This window comes from Dreissena polymorpha, chromosome 5 (genome assembly GCF_020536995.1).
Source record: "Dreissena polymorpha isolate Duluth1 chromosome 5, UMN_Dpol_1.0, whole genome shotgun sequence".
Classification (NCBI taxonomy): Eukaryota; Metazoa; Mollusca; class Bivalvia; order Myida; family Dreissenidae; genus Dreissena; species Dreissena polymorpha.
Window position 1 is genome coordinate 78,650,250 of NC_068359.1, and position 16,193 is coordinate 78,666,442.

Here is a 16,193-nt window from a genome sequence, read left to right on the forward strand (position 1 = left end):
TGAAGTAACAGTAATCACATATTTGTGAATTATTGACTTGTGGCCATATTTGAGAACATGAATTGAAAAATTGCTTACAAAGAAAGATATAACACATACTTTGACAGTCTACAAAGATGGATCACAGATAAAACCAGATATGTGTTTGTGCATATAATGTAACCAAAATACATGTCAGGATAAAGCAAATAAGAATCTTCTAGTCTGACAGTATATGTAAACAAAGTTCAGTTTTTATGCCCCTGGATCGAATGATCGGGGGTATATTGTTTTTGGCCTGTCTGTCTGTCATTCTGTCCCAAAACTTTAACCTTGGTTAAAGTTTTGAGATAACTTTTGCAATATTGAAAATAGAAACTTGATATTTGGCATGCATGTGTATCTCATTGAGCTGGACATTTTTAGTGGTGAAAGGTCAAGGTTATCCTTCAAGGTCAAAGGTAAAAAAAACAAATGCAAGGGAAGTAATAAGCTTTAAAGGGAGATAATTATCTGTACCTGCCAAATGATAAAAAAATAAAATAAATCAACGTGGCGCAGTATGGGGGATTGTGTTTCTGACAAACACATTACTTGTTTGTTTATCATATATGCCTAGTAAAAACAATTTGATTTAAAATCCAGAAATTTGGCTGGATTTTCTTATTAGCTCACCTGAGTGCTAATGGTGAGCTTTTGTGATCGCCTTTTGTCCGTTGTGCGTCGTACGCCGTCAACATTTGCCTTGTTAACACTCTAGAGGCCACATTTATTGTCCAATCTTCATGAAATTTGGTCAGAAGATTGGTCTCAATGATATCTTGGATGAGTTAGAAAATGGTTACGAAAATGGTTATGCTTGAAAAGCATGCCTGCCAAGAGGCGGGGCATTTTTCCTTATATGGCAATAGTAAAATCTTGTTAACACTGTAGAGACCACATTTATTGTCCAATCTTCATGAAATTTGGTCAGAAGATTTATCCCAATAATATTTTGCACAAGTTCCAAAATGATGCCGGTTGGTTGAAAAACATGGCTGCCAGGGGGCGGGGCATTTTTCGGTATATGGCTATAGTAAAACCTTGTTAACACTCTAGAGGCCACATTTATTTTCCGATCTTCATGAAACGTGCTCAGATGATTTGTCCCAATTATATCTTGGATGAGTTCAAAAATGGTTACCTTTGCTTGAAAACATGGCTGCCAAGGGTCAGGGCATTTTTCCTTATATGGCTATATATGGCAATTGTAAAATCTTGTTAACACTCTAGAAGCCACATTTATTGTCTGATCTTCATGAAACTTTGTTAGAAGATTCATCCCAATACTATCTTGGACGAGTTTGAAAATGGTGCCGGTTGGTTGAAAAACATGGCCGCCAGGGGGCGGGGCATTTTTCCTTATATGGCTATAGTTAATCACTGTTAACACTCTAGAGGCCACATTTATTTTCTGATCTTCACGAAATTTGCTCAGAAAATTTGTCCCAATGATATCTTAGTTGAGTTAAAAAATGGTAACCTTTGCTTGAAAAACATGGCTGCCAAGGGGCGGGGCATTTTTCCTTATATATGGCTATATACATGTACATGTATGGCTATAGTAAAATCTTGTTAACAGTCTAGAGGCCACATTTATTGTCCAATCTTATTGAAACTTGGTCAGAAGATTCATCCCAATAATATCTTGGAAGAGTTCAAAAATGATGCTGGTTGGTTGAAAAACATGGCCGCCAGGGGGCGGGGCATTTTTCCTTATATGGCTATAGTCAAATCTTGTTAACACTCTAGAGGCCACATATATTGTCCAATCTTCATGAAACTTAGTCAGAAGATTCATCCTAATAATATCTTGGACAAAAAAGATGCCGGTTGGTTGAAAAAATGGCCGCCACGGGGGCGGGGCATTTTTCCTTATATGGCTATAGTAATACCTTGTTAACACTCTTGAGGTCACATTTATTTTCCGATCATCATGAAACTTGGTCAGAAGATTTGTCCCAATGATATGTTGGATGAGTTCGAAAAATGGTTTTGGTTGTATTAAAAACATGAGCACCAGGGGCGGGGCATTTTTCCTTAAATGGCTAATGTGGCTATAGTAAAACTTTGTTAACACTCTAGAAGCCACATTTATTTTCCGATCTTCATAAAACTTGGTCAGAAGATTTGTCCCAATAATATCTTGTTATCTCAGATCAGAGACTTTGGGCCTTTTAGGCCCTCTTGTTTTTAAAGCCAGATATTCCAATAATTGCACACTGTACTTTACCATCCTGTTAACAAGGGAAATAAGTCATATAGTTTAATTCATTAAGTTTGCATCGTTTTGACTAAAATATCAAAATAAGCGTTTGTAAAAAATACTTTAACATTGAGAATAACAGTGATTTAAATATTACATTAAGTAAGGTTCAACTTAAAAAAAGCACAGGCTTATCTGGGACAGCAAGTTACACACATTTATTAAACCTTGTTTTTTTTCAGAGCAAAACTCATTTATTTACAATATTTGGAAAAAAACACAATACAAATTTCAAGAAACTGTTGCCCTAATTTCAGATCTTTGTGCGGGCGGGCCTGTACCATGGGACAGAGTCACTGTGTCAGAATCAGCTAACCAAGGAGATGGACTGGGATGTCCCGCGCTGGAACGAGTGGCTGGAGTTCCTCTTCCTTCCTGACATGCCACGCAGCGCAAAGATCTGCTTCTCTCTGTGCACCATCAGCAAACGCAAGAACAGAAAGGTAGGGAACTGAAGTAATGACATGATTACAATTGTCTTTTAACCTTTTTTCCACTAAGATATGTATTTTGACGCATTTGTAGTCCCTTAGAAAGTTAAATTTAATTACAGACCTTTCTAACTGGATTCAAGTTTTAAAAGCTTCATTTCCAACTTGAAGATACTTATGAGCAGCAAACAGCATAAAACCTGAACAGACTGTGTGTTACTTACAGGCTGTTCTGGTTTTATGCTGTTTGCACATAGCCATTTTCACTTTGCTTCTGAGTGGGAAAGGGTAGAGACACCATGGTTACACATCAAGTTGATTCAGGAGCAAAGAGGGTGCACACCACTGATACATTACACCACTTTATATTTCAGATTTACAATGCGCTTGTGGTAACATCCAGCTGATCGACTGTACCACAAAATGGTTACACACCATATTAATTCAGGTCTATTTTCTTCACACAGAGGTTGCACATCATTCGTATTACATAGCTCTATATTTGTGTGTATATATTTCAGATTTACTATGCACTGGCGTGGGGCAACTTGCAGCTGTTTGACTTCAACAACCACCTGATGAACGACATGGTGAGCCTGCAACTGTGGCCCATGCCCCACGGGCTCGAAGAGTTGCTCAACCCACTGGGAATACCAGGCTAGTGTTTATTTCTACCATCTTGGATATGGGACAGGGTCGTTTTGGATTCGGAAAAATCGAATCGTTTTAACTTAAATAATAAAATTAGTGTTTTTGATTTTTTTAATAATATATATAACATTGAGAATAACAGTGATGTCAATATTACATTAAGTAAGGTTCAACTTATAGATATTGATGGGAGATGAATTTAATGTTAAGACTTATAAAAAAAAGATATATGTTTTATTGGAAACCCTCAATAGGGAATTTAAGATACCAATAGGGAAAAACATATACTTTTTTCGATTGGGAATGGGTTCCCCTACAGGATCCAACTTTTAACGCAAAAAAACACCCTCAATGCAGGCTCAAACCCAGACAAAGATTGCCCATGCCTCGAGATAGAGTTTGAGAACTTCAGCCCTACTCTTACGTATCCTAGCGACCACCAGATGGAGGACCTGGCCAAGCTTGCGGCAAACAGGGACAGCTATTCTTCTCTGGCACTGGTATGTTGCAAATATAGAAAAAATACCTACACCTCAACCCTTTCCCCCTAAGAAGCAAAATTAAAATGGCCACATGCGACCAGCACAAAACCTGAACACCTGCCAGTAACTCGCAGTCTGTTCAGGTTTTATGCTGTTTGCTGCTCATCAGTATCTTAGGGTAAGAAATGAAACCTTTAAATCTTGAATCTAGAAAGAAAGGTCTTCAATTAAATGTTACTTTCTTAGGGACTACAAATGCGTCAAAATACGTATCTTAAGTGATAAGTGTTATGTGGGGGAAACACTTATGGTATATATCGAGCTGACGTAGTAAAAATCAAACCAACCCTCTCAAAATTTATTCCAAATTGTATACATTATGAGTTATGATTAATTTGCTCTGGTATGTTGCAAATACATGAGTCAAACTGTGAGAAAATGGGGCTTAACCCTTTCAGTGCAGGACTTTTTGCTATTCTGATAGTATTCTTTGAAAAAAATCGAAGAAAATGCTAATTTTAAAAATTCTGCAGACGACATTTAAGCAGACGACAAATTTCCCAGCATGCAAAGGGCTTAATGAATTTGCTTTAAGTGATGTCTCAGCTTAGCCTGTGTGGACTGCACCGCTTTTATGTTTGTTTGTTTTTTAAAGGAAGTCTCTTTTTAGCGAAATATTGAGTTTAGGCGAGTGAGTTGAGTGTTGACTCTGATTAGACTGTATAGACATCACTTTACACACATGCATTAACCCTTTGCATACTGGGAAATTTGTCATCTGCTAAAATGTCTTCTGCTGAATTTCTAAAATTAGCACTTTCTTCAATTTTTTTTTAAAGAATACTATCAGAATAGCAAACAGTTTGGATCCTGATGAGGCGCCACGTTCTGTGGCGTCTCATCTGGATCCAAACTGTTTGCAAAGGCCTTCAAAATTCGGTTCCAGCACTGAAAGGGTTAACCTTTCACACTCAGAGGCAAAGTGAAAATGGCTATGTGCAAACAGCATAAAACCAGAACACTCTGCGGTCTCGCAGTCTGTTCAGGTTTTATGCTGATTACTGCTTATCAGTATCTAAAGGTTGGAGACGAAGCCTTAAAAACTTGAAACTAGTAAGAAAGGTCTTTAATTAAGTTTAAATTTCTGAGGGACAAAAGTGCGTCAAAATACGTATCTTAATGGTAAAGGGTTAACCACTGTTTCCTTAAAGTGCAGTTCAGATGAAAAACATCTACTCGTTAATGTGGGGAAAAATACTTGGGCTTAAAATCAAGCTCGCCATTTAAAAATGTTTAAAATTGTATAGCGTATTAATATTTATAATTTGAAAGAAAACAACCATCTTCTAAATGATAACTTTCCTTCATTAGTTAATTTTATTAGATCGACTTGAAATTTGTGTTGTCACAATTTTTTTTCATCTTATGAATATGCAAGTGTTTTATACTTTATTTGGTTTTTATTTTTCCTGCCATGTATTTCAAACATAAAAATAACATGTAAAGATTGCACAAAAATGATCTGATTAGATCAAGAGTACTCTGCTTCACAATTTAATTCAGTTCTGAACATTCTCCAACAATAAATGTCTTTTGATGCCCACATGCAGTCTTTTGACATTAACCCTTTGCATGCTGGGAAATTTGTCATCTGCTAAAATGTCGTCTGCTGAATTTCTCAAATTTGCATTTTCTTCACTTTTTTTTCAAAGAATACTATCAGAATAGCAAACAGTTTGGATCCTGATGAGACACCACGTTTTGTGGCGTCTCATCTGGATCCAAACTGTTTGCAAAGGCCTTTAAAATCCGGTTCCAGCGCTAAAAGGGTTAAAGAGCATGCCTTACTGTCCCAAATTAATCCTTTCCCACCTAGAAGCAAAGTGAAAATTGCTATATGCAAACAGCATATAACCAGAACAGCCTGCGAGTAACTCGCCGTCTGTTCAGGTTTTATGCTGTTTGCTGCTCATCAGTATCTTAAGGGTTGGAAATGAAGCCTTTAAAACTTGAATCTAGTAAGAAAGGTCTTAAATTAAATATAATTTTCTTATTGACTACAAATCCGTGAAAATACGTATTTTAAATGGTAAAGGGTTAAACACAGATCAATTTAGGGTAAAATAACCCAAAGGATACTCAGCTGATTATCACTGTTTTAGATAAAACTTCAGCGGCATTCTCTGAACCAAAATATTTAAAGCTGTCACAACCACACTTGTGTTAAGTAAGCTGTCAATTAGTACACTGATCTTATAATAATTGGCATGAAAATGTGTTTATTCACACCTTTTGCAGTGAATGGGACAGCTGAATTTCAATATTGCCATTTGATACTTTATCCAGGAAAAGATTAAAACAACTGCATGTGGTCTTAGTCGCTGAATGGAAGTGGTGGTTGACTGCAAATACCTTTTAAAATAGAAATTGCATTCAGGGGAGTAGTAGTGGTCGCTTAATGGAGGTAGATGCTAAATGCAGGTAGAAGTTTTCATCAATTAGACTGTCTATAAAAATTACATATTTTGGGGGCAAACTACAGTGTACTACATCATATACAACCTTTTATACAAGTCCTCTACAAAGTTGTTATAAAACCTTGCCTCATTCTTCAAAATTAGCCAAGCCAAGCCTCAGGTTTTTGCAACTTTCTACACATTAAAGACAGGCTGCATCTTGTGTATTCTTCATCACTATTATATGACAAGCTAAACAATCTCTTTATTCCTTTCTTACAACAGTATTTTTATGATCTCAGCGTTTTGATTTTTGATTGCAGCAAGCTGATGACTGGAGAGAAGAAGAAAAACAACTGATGGAGATCATAGATCGAGACCCCTTGGCGGAGATCATTGAACAGGAGAAAGAGTTGCTATGGAAACGAAGGTAGCATTTAATAAAATTTTGGAGTAATTTGACTTACATTAGTTTCATTCTTCCTACTTTTATTTTGTTTTACCATTTGGAAATTATGCTTAAATGGTAATAATGTTAAAGGGTTTTACTGATTAATAATGTTTAGCAATACTCTACACTGAATAGCCCTTGCTATACGGCTAACCCTCTTGTAGACATGTGTGTAATTTTCTTGGGAACGGTAAACGGGCAACATCTCCATATTACTTTTTATACTACAAGTATTTAATATAAACTTCCCGTATGAGTTCTTGGTAATACTGTGAGGTTACTGACCAAGTTCCATAAGTCTGACCTGCAATTTTATAGAATATGCCTCCTTTTGAGCTTACAATATGCTCTTTAAAGTTTGCACGCAATTGCTTCATATCTCTGTGAACTGCTGATATTTAGGTATAAGTTAAGGTTTGTGTTCAGGGTCTTAATAAATTGTCACTGACTGAGGTTCATATCTGTAACCAGCGTTTTATCAAGATTATGCAGTGTGTTGTTCTGAAAAAAGTCTGGTTAAGGTTTGTATACAAACCTTTTCAATTATTTTGTAGCCCTTAACCACTTAGATACATATTTTGATGTGTGTGTCGTCCCTGAGAAAGTTACATTTAATTAAAGATCTTTCTTACAAGATCCAAGTTTTAAAGGTTTCAGTTCCAACCCTTAACCCTTTGAGTGCTGGAACCGAATTTAAAAGGCCTTTGCAAACAGTTTGGATCCAGATGAGACGCCACAGAACGTGGCGTCTCATCAGGATCCAAACTGTTTGCTTTTCAGATAGTATTCTTTGAAAAAAATGAAAGAAAATGCTAATTTTAGAAATTCAGCAGAAGACATTTTAGCAGACGACAAATTTCCCAGCATGCAAAGGGTTAAATGCTGATGAGCAGCAACCAGCATTAAACCTGAACAGACGCCGAGTTACTTGTTCTGGTTTAATGCTGGTTGCAAAAGCCTGTTTTACTTTGCTTCTAATGGGTGAAAGGGTTAAGTCTGCATGCAATTAGTACAAATCTATGTAACTACAACATATATTCAAGTTGAACTTCGCAGGTGCTTTCAGGATCATCATAATGAACTTTTGGTACTGAGGACATTTTGGTTACCATTTGGACCTGTTGGTTGAAGGTCAATTGCGTCAATTGGATAATTGTTTGTCCTCAATAAGTTCACTCTGGGTGCAGATATTTTGCTGAAATTTTGTGTCTAGTTTGAATACAGGCTAATCTTACGAGGGGGACTGACTTTGGGGCCATTGTGACTTTGGGGTCATTGTGACTTTGGGGCCATTGTGACTTTGGGGCCATTGTGGCCCAGGTTATTGTAATTGTGCTGTAATTGATGAATCGGCAAGCTCACTTTCTTGGGACAGATCTTGTTGTATCATAATTTGGCAGACATTGACTGACAAATATCCTTATATTGTTATTTCATTTTGCAGGGACTACTGCCTACACCAGCCTAACTCCTTACCAAAACTATTAAGTGCAATAAAATGGAATGACCAAGAAAATGTGGCACAGGTAAAAGATGGAGATTTGCAATGTGCTTTATAAGTTACTTCTACCTGTGTAACGTGAGGGGACTGTTAATTTAACCCAATTGATGTTTTCTCTCTGGATCCTGTGGTAATTAAAAAAGCGCTTAAGCTAAGTTTAGTGGTTTTTTGACCCTATTGGCAAAAGTACTGGTACTGGTCAAATCGGGGAAGAGAGACTTTCTTTAAAAGAAAAATATTATTATAAAAGCGGAAAGTTTTGACCTTGATTAGCCTAAACATTAAACCTGCTTTGCACAGAGCACGGCTCATGTAGTTGGGTAAGTATATATCTTATTGAGATTCTGTTCTCACTCCGACAACATTATCAAACTGATTGTGGGACTGCTGTTTTGTCTTTGACAAAGCTTTTGCTTAAAAGTAGAAACATAGCTCTCCATTAGGGTATGTACATGTACTGACAACAATTTGAGTGTCCTAACGCTGTCTTTAATGAAGACGTATGCTAAATAATTTTGAAATATCTTATATTAAGTAGAATGAAAATATATATCAAACAAACAAATAAATAAATGAATACAGAGAAGTTTTGTATTTTCGCTAAACTATTTTGAATAGCCCTTCTGTGTGCATTTTCTTCTTGATTACAATATAGAAAATAATTTTATTTAAAAACTATATCAGGAGAGAAATTCTTGTTCATACCCACTACTTTGAGAAAAACAAAACAAAAAACTATATACATAAAATAATTCAAATTGGGATCATCACTTTGGAGCAGTAAAGCCTATCAGGATTTTCTTGTTATTGTAAACATGCTATGTTCTTGTATTTCAGCTATACATGCTGTTAAAGCAATGGCCAACAGTTACACCCGAGGTAGCCCTACATTTGTTGGACTGTTCGTTCACGGACCTGCGTGTGCGACAGTTTGCTGTGCATTGTTTGGAGATAGGCATTTCTGATGACAAACTACAGAGATACCTTCTTCAGTTTATTCAGGTAGTTTGTTGGAGCATTAATGAATTATTTTTAACCAGAATTTTGTTTTTGGTTAATGTTTCACTTCACATTGCGAAAGATTTGATGTATACTGAAATCAGCATTTGTCTGTCAATGAAGATCTTTCAGTTTGTGTGTCTGTATGAGTTCTCTTACACTGCTCAAATAAAAAGTTGACACTTGTATTAATTGTTGCCAGCATGCAGAAGTTCAACATAGCTGTCACAAAAAAGGAGTGTTTATGTGCCTGATTAATGCGTCTGCTAGAGATTTCCTTACCATAAAACCATGCATTTGTAACAAATAACTTATCACCATGGAGACAAGTCTTATTAGAGTGTCACTTGCTTAAAAGTCAAAGTCAAATTTTTAGGCAAAGTATACCTTGTCTGGAGTGTCACTTAATTATTCATGATACATTTTATGAATAACTTTTCACAAATTTACATGGTATGGAGATGGAATGTCCCTAGAAAGATCTCTATGCTTTGTGCAAAGGTCAGCATCATACTGAAGGGGTCAACCATGGGCATGGTACGAATAGATACTTATTAACATTCCTGACAAGGGGCTTAGCATCTTGCGTAAAGGCCTATGATCATATGAGCCTTTTTCTGAGAAAACTGGGCTTAATGCACGTGCGTAGTGTCATCCCAGATTAGCCTGTGCAAACTTGATTTTCGGTAAGGAGGGACTTCCTTGAAACTAAAAATCCATAAAAGCGGAAAGTGTCGTCCCTGATTAGCCTTTGCAGACTGCACAGGCTAATCTGGGACGACACTTTACGCACATGTCTTAAGCCCAGTTTTAACAGAACGTGACTCATATATAATAAATGCTCCCATATTTTGTGTTCAGGCGTTAAAGTTTGAGCCGTACTTGGATAACCCGCTGACCAGATTTCTGTTGAAGAGGTCCCTCATGAACCAGAGGATTGGTCAACAGTTCTTCTGGCATCTCAAGTATGTCTGTCTGTTTTTTCTTGTGAATACATTATATTGGCCAATATGCATTGTACATTTACATGCAAACATAGTTGATACAATGGCATCTCAAGTATGTCTGTTTTTATGCCCCTGGTAGGGTGGCATATAGCATTTGAACTGTCCGTCCGAAAACTCTAACATTGGCCATAACTTTTGCAATATTGAAGATAGCAACTTGATATTTGGCATGCATGTGTATCTCATTGAGCTGCACATTTTGAGTGGTAAAAGGTCAAGGTCATCCTTCAAGGTCAAAGGTCCAATATATGGCTTCAAAGTGGCGCAGTAGGGGGCATTGTGTTTCTGACAAACATAGGTCTTGTTTTTTCTTTTGAGTACATTATTTGGGCAATATGCATTGAACATTTGCATACAAACATAGTAGGAATTAGGGATGGCAAAATTGTTTGAATATTCGAATATTCGATTGAATGATCAGTATTCGAATAACAGAATTGATATTCGCATATTCGCAATTTTTGTTTCAAACGTAATTGCCCTCATATTTAATGACCTGCGAGACGCTTATTAATTGGCACCCGAAATCATTTAGGATTAAGATGTTTGATGTGCCTTTTTCATGTCTACCTGATAACGCGGCCTGTATCAGCGTTGATTGCGCAATGCAATATACACACTCTAAGAAAGGCCCCAAACTGTTTGTTAATGAGGTGCCAATTAACGGCTTCAATTGACTGGCAAAGATTAATTAAGTTTCTGCGATCACAGTATGAACAGCCATTAAAATGTGTGAATTATTCACTTATTAATTATGTGTGATAAGGGATCATAATTTAAATCTGAAAATGCCACCAGCCCCTTCGGAAGTATGGAATAATTTTACACGGTCTGTGGATAAGAAGACCACAACGTGTAATGTTATTGTACACGATAACGTTACTTTAAAATTTTAAATAAAAATAAAATTCTATGACATGATGTTTGTCCTTATATTTGTTCTTGAATATTTGGTGTTTGCCTTATTGATATGTTTCTTTATATAAACGTACATGCTATTGTTACTTTAAAATTTCAAATAAAAATAAAATTCTATGACAACGTTTTTCCTTCTATTTGTGCCCGATTACACTATCGGTCATAGTATTAGCCGACAGCAATACAATTATTCGATAGCAACGTTAATAAACAGCCTCGTATTCAGCAAACGGATATAACTTACAAAACAATGAAAGTTAACACAAAACAATTTTCACTCTTTTCTGATATATTTCGCCTACATAGGCTTTTTCAAAGTTTGTTTTTACAATTAAGCTACATTTTCTTTCTATTTCTTAACACAACAATAGTATATTCAATTGTATTCCTGTGTCAATTTATACTTAATATCGCTACTGGATACAAAACTGGGTAATATTAGTTAAATCAATACATTCGTTTTATGCGAATATTCGAATATTCGATTGAATGGATTTGCGAATATTCGAATACCCATATAGGTATTCAATGCCATCCCTAGTAGGAATGCTAAGAAGATTAAGTGTACACAATCATGTTACAATAATGCATAATAAAGCTATATATATGTTATACAAACACTAATAGTTATGAAGGTACATTAGTGTTACAAAGAGAACTCACCAATTCCAACAAACTTGTATAAGATTTGCTATGTTGTTAAACTGAACAGGCTAGTTTGCAACTTATTTGCAGGCCTTAAATTGTTGGGGTTACCATTTTAGGTCTACATTTATAAATAAAGCTTTTATTTCAAGACTTCAATTTGTATACTTACTAAATTTTTGTGTCTTGTGTTGTAATGTGTCTTCTCAGACTGATATTTTCAACATTGTTGTTATCATTTTGTTGAAATGACAAAAATCAGAAAAGTATTGGAATAAGAAAAACAGATTGTGTAAATAATCTTTCATTGAATCCTAAATCAGTTCCAGCATGTCTGTCCATCCTATAGCCCTATCCAAACCTATATGGATCAGTATTTGCTGGAGGGTACGGGTTAATTTCCTTTTTTAGAGCGTTTTTTAAAACTCCCCAAAAGACACCAAGTACTGGTTCTACCCAGGAAATGGACTGGAGCATGTTTTAGTAAGCCTTAACCTTTTGATGCAATCTGGCTTAAATAGTTAAGTTTTATCTATGTAGGTCGGAGTTGCACTACTCGGGGATGCGTGTACGGTACGGTCTGATTCTGGAGGCGTTTTGCAGGGGCAGCGGAAACTTCCTGAAGACTCTCATCAAACAGGTGGAGGCTGTGGACAAGCTCACCAAACTCACCAATGTTCTCAAGGCATCAGGCAAAGATGTAAGATTGGCACAAATTTGATATGTGCTGGTGGAAAACTTGAGTCAACTCATGTGCGTTAAGTGCCGTCCCAGATAAGCCTGTGCAGCCTTGATAGGCTAATCAGGGACAACACTTTCCTCCTTGATTAAAAATTCTGTTTAACCCTTTGCGTGCTGGGATATTTGTCGTCTGCTAAAATTTCGTCTGCTGAATTTCTAACATCATCATTTTCTTCACTTTTTGTCAAAGACCACTATCAGAATAGCAAACAGTTTGGATCCAGATGAGACGCCACGCTCTGTGGCGTCTCATCTGGATCCAAACTGTTTGCAAAGGCCTTCAAAATTCGGTTCCAGCGCTCAAAGGGTTAAAGAAAGTCTCTAAGCTTAAAACTAAGTATACATTTAGTAACTACTGAAGTCTTAGGAGAACCAGCTGAAAACTTAGGACAACTAGCTGACAACTTAGGATAACTAACTGACAACTTACGATAACTAGCTGAAAACTTAGTTTAACTAGCTAAAAACTTCTGATAACTAGCTGAAAATTAAGAATAACTAGCCGAAAACTTAGGATAACTAATTTATCCTTTATATTCATAGCCTAACTTAAGAATGGAATCGATATTTTTAAGCAATATCTTGGATGTCACTTAATTGTCCCCTACCGGTTTCACCGGAGGGGACTTCTGGTTTGCGCTCTGTCAGTCAGTCCTACTTTTCTGGATCCTGCGATAACTTTAAAAGTTCTTAATATTTTTTCATGAAACTTGAAACATGAATAGATGGCAATATGGACATTATGGACATTATGCACGTCATTTCATTTTGTTCCTATGTCAAAAATTCTGGTTGCTATGGCAACAAATAGACTAGAAATACTGCTGAAAATAGTGGTTTTCTGGATTCTGCGATAACTTTAAACGTTCTTAATATTTTGTCATGAAACTTGAAACATGGTAGATGGCAATATGGACATTATGCACATCATTTCATTTTGTTCCTATGTCAAAAATTCTGGTTGCTATGGCAACAACAACACAAAAAAAATATGACAATGGTGAAATTTCTGACAATGGTGGAGCCGGTAGGGGACTATATTGCTTGGCAATAGTCTTGTTCATCATTCATTTGAAGAGCAACCAACACTTTATTTCTAAGTGTTTACATAGAATCCGAGAACTGTTATTTTGTTTATTTTCATATGATATTGTATTTAAAACAAAATAAGCGGTTTTATGTCACAAAAAAGGTTTTTCACATGTCAAAATTATCTTTTCCTAAGATACTTGATTTCAATGTCAAATTTCATGTTCAAATTGGGACTAATTTGTGATAATAGTAGATAATAATCCTACTACCGGTATTCCTTTTCAGCATGTTTATATGATCATTGTTCTTGGAAATCTGGGCAGTCTTCAAAGGTTTATCAGGGACATTACTTTCTGCTGTAATTGAATTTTTCGTTTTAAAGGAATTTTCTAAATTTAAATCCAGTTACAGCAGAAAGTATTGTCCCTGATAAGCCTGTGATGACTGCACTTATGCATTTAGCCCAGTTTTCCCAGAACCTGGCTCATATATTGACTCCCCCCACAGGACAAGCAGGAGTTGATGAGGATGCTTCATGAGCAGCTACAGCAGCCGGACTACCACGAGGTCCTCACAAACCTAACCTCCCCCCTGAACAGCAGTCATAGACTAGGCAATGTCAGGTAAGACTAACCTCCCCTCCCTGAACAGCAGTCATAGACTAGGCAATGTCAGGTAAGACTAACCTCCCCTCCCTGAACAGCAGTCATAGACTTGGCAATGTCATGTAAGACTAACCTCCCCTCCATGTACAGCAGTCATAGCTAGGCAATGTCAGGTAAGACTAACCTCCCCTCCCTGTACAGCAGTCATAGACTAGGCAATGTCAGGTAAGACTAACCTCCCCTCCCTGTACAGCAGTCATAGACTTGGCAATGTCAGGTAAGATTAACCTCCCCTCCCTGTACAGCAGTCATAGACTAGGCAATGTCAGGTAAGATAAACCTCCCCTCCCTGTACAGCAGACATAGACTAGGCAATGTCAGGTAAGATAAACCCTGTACAGCAGTCATAGACTTGACAATGTCAGGTAAGATTAACCTCCCCTCCCTGTACAGCAGTCATAGCTAGGCAATGTCAGGTAAGACTAACCTCCCCTCCCTGTACAGCAGTCATAGCTAGGCAATGTCAGGTAAGACTAACCTCCCCTCCCTGTACAGCAGTCATAGACTTGGCAATGTCATGTAAGATTAACCTCCCCTCCCTGTACAGCAGTCATAGACTTGGCAATGTCAGGTAAGACTAACCTCCCCTCCCTGTACAGCAGTCATAGACTAGGCAATGTCATGTAAGACTAACCTCCCCTCCCTGTACAGCAGTCATAGCTAGGCAATGTCAGGTAAGACTAACCTCCCCTCCCTCCTAAACTGGGTTTTTGCTAATGAGAGTCTTTAAACAAAATACTGTTAACTCAGAAAGTGTTGTCCCTGATTAGCCTGTGCACACTGCATGTGCTTATTTGTGACAACACTGTAGACATAAACATTAAGCCCCGTTTTCACAGAGCAAGGCAAATTTGAAAAATATGCAGTTATAAAGATTGCAAATTGATGGATGATTCCCAAGTATAAAAGTTGCAGAAACCATGCTTTGTTTTATATAACACATCAATTAATATAATACAATGCTTAAAACTTGTTTAAATAGAGAATAATAGGTTAGTGTTGGTTATGGATCAGGTTTATCATGCGAGGCTTAGAAAACAATTTATTTTGTAAACTTTTTTGTTTTTAAACAAAATTAGTTTGACCGGATAATTTCGCTGGATTTATGACGTCATTTCGTCCAAATATTGACGTCATTTCCTGCCGTTAATTGAAGATGATATTTAATCAACGGGGCTTTAATCAACCAAATTCGCTGTAAAAGTGGGATAAAATGGAGTTCATTAATTTTGAGAAAGTCTTACATAATTATTGCGGTCAGTCACTACAAGGTCAAGGTCATTTTAGCTTAAAATGCAACCACGGCTTTTGATGGTGGTAAGGTATATACATTGTGTGTGTAATTGGTATTTTGCAGCTATGAGCAGTGCCAGGTGAAGATGTCCAAGAAGAAGCCCCTCTGGATGGTCTGGATCAACACAGACCCCCTGGCCGACCTCTGGGAGAAGACCTACACCATCCTTTTTAAAAATGGCGATGGCAAGTGTTTTGCTGTATAGTTCTGGAGGTTCAAATAGTGTCTGGCTTGGGGAAAACAAGGCTTTATGCAAATGTGTAAAGTGTCATCCCAGATTAGCTTGTGCAGTCTGTTAATGGGCCTGTTAGTGATACTTCCTTAAAACAAAAATGCTATAAATGCAGAAAGTGTTGTCCCTGATAAGCCTGTGCAGACTGAGCTTGCTAATCTAGGATGACACATTATGCACATGCATAAAAGCCTTTTCCATATGGAGGCTAAATAACATTTTTTATCTTTATGAATCATGTTGATTACTGATTTTTAAAATTTTTGCAAGCATTCCTATTAGTGTGCTTCCCCTGTTTGCTTAGTGGAGAAAATCTTTTGAACATAGTTTTGCGTTCCCTATAGGAAAAATGTGGGGGGTGGGGGGGTCTCTTCCCTCTCTCTATGTTCTGTTTATCTCTTTAC

At 36.9% G+C, this 16,193-nt stretch overlaps 1 protein-coding gene across 1 annotated transcript in view; it reads left to right on the forward strand.

Moving 5' to 3' along the window:
* LOC127881898 (phosphatidylinositol 4,5-bisphosphate 3-kinase catalytic subunit alpha isoform-like) overlaps positions 1-16,193 on the forward strand; it is a 58,295-nt gene that overhangs the window by 32,588 nt on the left and 9,514 nt on the right. The window contains exons 8-17 of the mRNA XM_052430101.1: positions 2,542-2,727; positions 3,237-3,372; positions 3,724-3,866; positions 6,628-6,734; positions 8,200-8,281; positions 9,094-9,258; positions 10,117-10,220; positions 12,366-12,525; positions 14,106-14,221; positions 15,621-15,742. Coding sequence (XP_052286061.1) covers positions 2,542-2,727; positions 3,237-3,372; positions 3,724-3,866; positions 6,628-6,734; positions 8,200-8,281; positions 9,094-9,258; positions 10,117-10,220; positions 12,366-12,525; positions 14,106-14,221; positions 15,621-15,742 — 1,321 coding nt within the window. The remainder of the gene's footprint in view (positions 1-2,541; positions 2,728-3,236; positions 3,373-3,723; positions 3,867-6,627; positions 6,735-8,199; positions 8,282-9,093; positions 9,259-10,116; positions 10,221-12,365; positions 12,526-14,105; positions 14,222-15,620; positions 15,743-16,193) is intronic.